Source organism: Teleopsis dalmanni, chromosome 1 (genome assembly GCF_002237135.1).
Source record: "Teleopsis dalmanni isolate 2A chromosome 1, ASM223713v2, whole genome shotgun sequence".
NCBI lineage: Eukaryota > Metazoa > Arthropoda > Insecta > Diptera > Diopsidae > Teleopsis > Teleopsis dalmanni.
In genome coordinates, this window is record NC_051846.1 from 125,404,804 (window position 1) to 125,411,029 (window position 6,226).

At 37.9% G+C, this 6,226-nt stretch overlaps 2 protein-coding genes across 2 annotated transcripts; both read right to left on the minus strand.

Annotated features, from left to right (window-relative positions):
• Positions 1-416: 416 nt before the first annotated feature.
• LOC119665956 lies at positions 417-1,765 on the minus strand. Its single transcript, XM_038075216.1, has 2 exons — positions 1,518-1,765; positions 417-1,239 (listed from the first exon to the last, which is right to left on the minus strand). Exons 1-2 carry the CDS (start codon positions 1,763-1,765, stop codon positions 417-419), a joined length of 1,071 nt encoding a protein of 356 aa, XP_037931144.1.
• A 1,699-nt stretch (positions 1,766-3,464) lies between these two features.
• LOC119665958 lies at positions 3,465-4,136 on the minus strand. Its single transcript, XM_038075217.1, has one exon. The coding sequence runs from the start codon at positions 4,134-4,136 to the stop codon at positions 3,465-3,467; it is 672 nt and encodes a 223-aa protein (XP_037931145.1).
• Positions 4,137-6,226: the final 2,090 nt, after the last annotated feature.

Here is a 6,226-nt window from a genome sequence, read left to right on the forward strand (position 1 = left end):
GTCATCAGATTAACTTGGGAGCCCGAATGGAGCAACGCCCTTCCAAGCTGATAAACGCCAAAATTGTCCTTTATTAAGACTAATGCAATTGTAAGAATGTGTAGGCTTATCATACTTAATTTAATTCTTTATTTATTTGTTTAAGCAAGAAATAATTATTCAATTTTGTGTGTTGAAATTACACGTGTCTGTTGTTTTATTCTTAGTTTTCCCAAACCTTAAAAAGAATGACAACCTTATTTTTACTAAATAAAAATATTATTAATTTCTAAAAATTTTCTTTTATGGCCAACTCATCTTATGTTCAATAATTTACCTGTCCGTGTTTGCATGGCCAACCCATATCATTTTAAACATTAATGTGAATATGCAACCGCCACATCACTCCCCTGGCAGTGACTGAGTCATGTGCGATGTCATGTTAAGTCAAATTTAACATATCTTCTTGGAACCTGCACTAATCGTCCCTTTCGTGTTACATTACTAGGTTTGGTATCCATTCGAGTATCTGCCATATTTTCTGTACATGATGGGCTTACGTCTTCATTGTCACTTGATAAAAATGCTGCCTTTACCCGATCAACACTCACCCGCACCGGTTTTCCTTTGATTAGAAGATCATACGTCTTGTCTGAACGCCTCACAACCTTAAATGGCCCATCGTACGGTGTTTTTAATGGTGGGCGGACACTATCATCCCTCAAAAACACGTGAGTAGCATGTTGCAGTTCCTTCTGTAAGAATACCCTTTCATTTAAGTGATTTGATGTAGGAAATGAACGTATTTGAGACATCATCTGTCTCATGTTTTCCACGAATTCATGTTCTGGGATTTTATCATTATTACCTTGTTCCAGGAAATCGCTCGGCAACCGCAAAGTTGTCCCATATACCATTTCTGATGTAGTTACTTTTAGGTCTTTAAAGATATTTCGAAGCGCTAACACAATCAAAGGTATTGCATCAGACCATTGATGTTCATGCTTACATTTCATTGCAGTTTTCAGAGTCCGATGAAAACGTTCAATCAAACCATTTGCTTGAGGATGACGTGGACTAGTTCGAATATGTTTGGCACCAATGAGTTTCTCTAATTCATTAAACAGTGTTGACTCGAACTGTCTTCCTTGATCTGTTATGATCTGCTTCGGAACGCCAAAGTGTATGATCCAACCATTGGTGAACGCTATGGCTACCGTGCTGGCATGTATATCCTCGATAGGGACTACCGCTGGCCATCTGGTAAACCGATCAATACATGTAAGGTAATATCGGTAACCGTTTGACAATGGTAGAGGCCCAATGAGATCAATGTGGATTACAGCGAACCGGTCACTTGGTACGTCAAAATTCAAAATTGTTGATCTATTATGTTGCGTGACTTTTGCTCGTTGGCACGGAATACATAATTTAACTCGCTTAACATACGAAACGTTCTGATATTTGCTTAATAGTGGCTCGCCGACCAGCATGCATGTGCCAAATTATGTATTGAATTTAAGACGCGTTGTCTAAACTGTTCAGTTACAAAAGGACGCACACGATTTGATGATACATCACATGCAATTTCCTTAGATGAATTTGGAATGAGTATCCATTTCAGTTGAAGTGCAGATTTATTACTATTAGACAGAAAACCATTTGTTTCAATGTCGGTTTTCTGGCTTTCTGCTAATTGATCAAAGTCAACTAGGTCTTCGTTGCTGATAGCTTCGATGCGTGACAGAAAATCAGCTACCGGACTATTCTTGCCAGCTATATGCATAATGTCAGTTGTGAATTGACCGATGTAATCTAAGTGTCTTAGCTGTTGTGGCGATGCCTTTTCCGGTTTTGTCGAAATGCATACGTTATCGGCTTATGATCAGTGAAAATAGTACAACGTCTACCTTCAATCGCATGTTTGAAATATTTAACCGATTGGTAAATCGCGAGCAACTCACGGTCGTACGTGATGTACTTGGCTTGAATATTCGTCAACCGCTTTGAGTAAAACCCCAAAGGCTCGAGTTGTCTGTTATTGATTTGATTTAATGCAGCGCCAACAGCTACATTACTGGCATCCACGTGAAGTACAAGGTTTGCATCTGGAATTGAATGAACGATTGTTGTTGCATTAATTAAGGCTTCTTTGTATTCCGCAAATGCGTTATCTGCATCCGCGGTCCATTTAATAACAGTTCTGTCCTGTTTTTTGTTACCGTTAATTAAGTTCTGAAGCCGTCCCTGGATTTCCGCCGCTTTTGGAATAAAATGTCGATAAAATTTGGAAAATTTGCAATCGTTTCAATTTTCTTATCTGGGGGACGAATTCCTTTATGATTAATGAGATGACCAAGGAATGTTACTTCTTCCTCTGCGAACACACATTTCGCAATGTTTATTTTCAAACTATGTTCCTGGAGACGTTGTAGCACGCTGCGCACATGTTGTATGTGCTCGTCTATGTTATCGGATGCGATGCAAATATCATCAATATAACATATGGCAAACTTGAACCCGAAAAGAACTTGGTCCATGAACCTTTGAAATGATTGTGCTGCATTACAAAGTCCAAAAGTCATCACATTAAATTCGTACAGGCCGAAAGGTGTAATTATTGCTGTTTTTTCTCTATCCTCTTCAGCTACCGGTATAGTAAAGTACGCCTTTTCTAAATCCAACGCTGTAAAAATGCGTTTTCCATTTAGCGAATGTGTGAAATCTTGCATATGTGGAATAGGATAGCGGTCAGGAACTGTTTGGGCAATAAGTCGACGATAATTGCCACAATCCGTTTCCTTTTTGCACCATATTTAGTGGACTCGCCCATTCGCTCTTGGATGGTCTACAAATTCCTTGCTTCAACATATACTCGAACACCTGCTTGGCTGCTTGTAGTTTTTGCGGATTTAGCTGCCGTGCACGCGGACCAGTGGTGATAGTCTGGTGGCGAACCGTAGTCTTAGGCTCGTTATTGTAATTGTATGAAACAGGCATTGTCACCTCCTTGAATGGGTTTAGTAGCTCTTTGAATTTGTGGTCATTCTGAATGGAAAAGACTGGCTCATATCCAGTGTGTTCCGATGCACATTGGGTACTCAACTTTCTTTGCGTATCGCTCATGCATCTACGTTTTACATCTACTACAAGACCGAAATGTTTCAAGAAATCGGCACCCAAAATTGTTTTTGAAACATTTTCGATTATAAAATTGCAATCAAACTTCCTACGAAGGCCCAAATTCATTGATAGCAACTCGTTACCGTAGGTTGGAATAGCCGAACCATTCGCTGCATACAATGATCGCGATGTTGATTGTAGCTTGGAGTTTTTAAATCAAGACACTTGTAGTATTGAGAGAGTATCAGCTCCAGTATCTATCAGGAACTTGAATTGTGTGTTTCGATCCGTGATGAACAGGCGGCTAGACGTATTTACAAATTGGACTTCATCGGCCGCCACTGATAAAGTCTCTATTGGTTTCATTGTTGATTGAAACTACACGGCAAGGAACATTTTTTTGCTTCCGCACCGAAACGATAGTGATAGTAACACATGGAATAACGTTTTACTTGCGAATCAGTACGGGTTGAATGACGTAGCTTGCGATCTGGAGTTTGAGATCTTGTTCTGTTTCGTTTTTGTGCAGTTTTTATCTCCGCAACCTGCTTACTCAAGGCGTCTATGGCTTTCATGATATGATCATTATTCTGTGCAGATGTGTTGATAACAGCTACAGAATTGTAGTTTACCATTTCCAACATCTGATCTACCTGTTGCGCACATTTGTCCAAGTCATCCTCCGAAATTGAAACGACTGCTCGCACTGCTTCAGGCAAACGATCCAGCCACAATTGTTTTATTGCTCCATCATTCATGGCGCCGCTGGCTAAATCTCGCATGGTGCGCAACAAATGTGTTGGCTTGCTATCACCTAACTGGCACTCTTGAACTAGTCGCCGCAGTTTTCGATTTTCGGAGTCTGCAAAGTTTTGAATCGACCGCTTCTTAACCGCTTCGTATTCTTCTACAGCAGGTCGAGCACGAACAATGTCCGCGATATTTCTTAAAGTAGCGCTGTCAAGACTGCTGACTACATGATCATATTTGGTTTTATCAGTTGTGATTCCTGCGTTTCTGAATTGGGATTCCATCTGGATGAAGTACAGGTCTGGATCCCTCTTACAGAATGCTGGTGCCTTGATTCCGATACGATAAATGTCACCGCGAGGTTGTTCGTTTCTGTAATCATTTGATACATTACTATCTACAGGAATGTTATTTCTATCCAGTTCGCTATTGTTGCTTGCTTCGACTTGCCTTTAACCTTCTCAAATCTTTCATCTACATTTAACTTTTAAAGTTGAGGGCAATTTTGAATTAAATGCTCATTGTTTGTGCAAAATAAACAGGTTCTAATTGTTGTAGCTATCGAAAATGGGAATTGATTATTACGAACCTTATTTGGTAGTTTATTGACAACCTTACGCAATTGTTGTTGTTGGATGCACTTACCCTCTACTGAACTTAAAAATTGGTAATGCCTGTCAAGTATTTCCACACAATGGTCCCAAGTTGGAAGCGAATTAAGCTTACCGATTCCTCCTTCCATATACAATGGGTCCCGTCGTCGACTTTTTGCATTATAAAATGAATCAGCATTGCCTCACAAATCTGCTTGCCACTGCCTAAAGAGCAGAGAGAACCATATAGAGCCGATGCATTATCAACTAAACTTCTCAAATGATTTGCTGACCGTTTCAGTACTGAAGGTAATTCCATTAATGTTGAAACATTTTCCATAAAAATCAATGTTCTATTGTCCTATCGCGTCTTAAGTCGTTCGAGTGCCTTTGGATAATTGTCATTAGTAATTGGGAATGCTTGTACTGTATCCAAAGCCTGTCTTTTTAAACATCCTAATAAATGATTGTATTTTTAAATGTTAGTCAAACTCGACTCTTTGTCAATAATTTGACTAAAAGAGCTAAAGAAGTTTTGTAACTCTGAGTATTTCCCATTAAACGTTGGGAGTTTTACTTACTTATTTTCGCCATAACAACCCGTTACCGAGTTTCGGCCTGACGCAGCATGTTTCCCCAGGCGCCTCTGCTGCGGAAATTTGTTTTAAATTAATGGTTATAGAGGAAGAACTTCACGAAAGAAACCATGTGTAAACAAAATCAATAGAATCAAAAGGCTACAATTTGTAAAGACTTATGTAAAAGAGATTTGTTTTGGTACAATGTAATTTTTGCTGATGAGAGTAAATTTAACCTTATTGGATGCGATGGCAAGGTAATTGTGTATAGAAAGCAAAATATGGAGCTGGAAGAACGCAATACAGTTACTACTGTTAAACATGGTGGTGGCGGTGTTATGATTTGCGGATGTATGGCGACATCTAGAGTGTGAAATATCGAAGTAATAAGTGGAATAATGGATCATAAGTTATGTAATATATCGATATTAAAGAAGAACTTGAGGCGAAATGCAGAAGAACAGGGCATTGGGAATGATTTTCAGTTCTATCAGGATAATGATACAGAGCATTCTCCGTTAAACACTAAGCTTTGGGTATTATATAACTGCCAAAAAGTCACAAAAACACCTCCGCAAAGACTTAAACCCCATAGAACATCTTTGCGTTCATTTGGAGTCCAAATTAAGAAAACGCAGGTTTTCAAACTAGCAACTGATGCAATAGGTTTTAATGGACAAAAGAGCTAATATAGATCCAGCAATGATAGCAAAATTAGTCCAATCAATGCCAAAGCGTTATAAAGACGTACTAAAACGTAAAGGACGTTTAACAAAATATTGAATTTTAGTTATTATTACTAAAATACTTTTTCTGCTTTATTTTTGGTGTTTTGCAATAGAATTGCTTTTTTGTTATTTTATTTTTAAATTTTTGGAGTAAACACAATTACAACTAATAAACAGAATAGAAACGTTGAAAACTGCATTATATTTTTTTAATTTTTTTGTTTCGTTCTGTTGTTATTACATTATTTTATAAAAATTTAGTTAATGACGAATACTTTTTTTGACCCTGTATGTCAGTATAAATGGCTAGATTTTCAAATGAAAAAATAACGTATTAACGTTAATATATTAACGTATTAACAAAATACGTTATATTATATGTGCATAATAACGAAAAAAAACAACATAAAATAATCATCGAGAACAGTAAGCATATAGTTAAATAGCGATAGGATTCACCGCAAGTACATCTAAC

Bases quoted from the DNA above. Each gene is read 5' to 3' on its own strand.
- LOC119665956 (XM_038075216.1), bottom strand. From the start codon at position 1,765: ATGCATATAGCTGGCAAGAATAGTCCGGTAGCTGATTTTCTGTCACGC. The intron at 1,240-1,517 runs GTTTAGACAACG...TCGGTTTACCAG, and splicing joins CGTCCTTTTGTAACTGAACA to ATGGCCAGCGGTAGTCCCTA.
- LOC119665958 (XM_038075217.1), bottom strand. From the start codon at position 4,136: ATGGAATCCCAATTCAGAAACGCAGGAATCACAACTGATAAAACCAAA.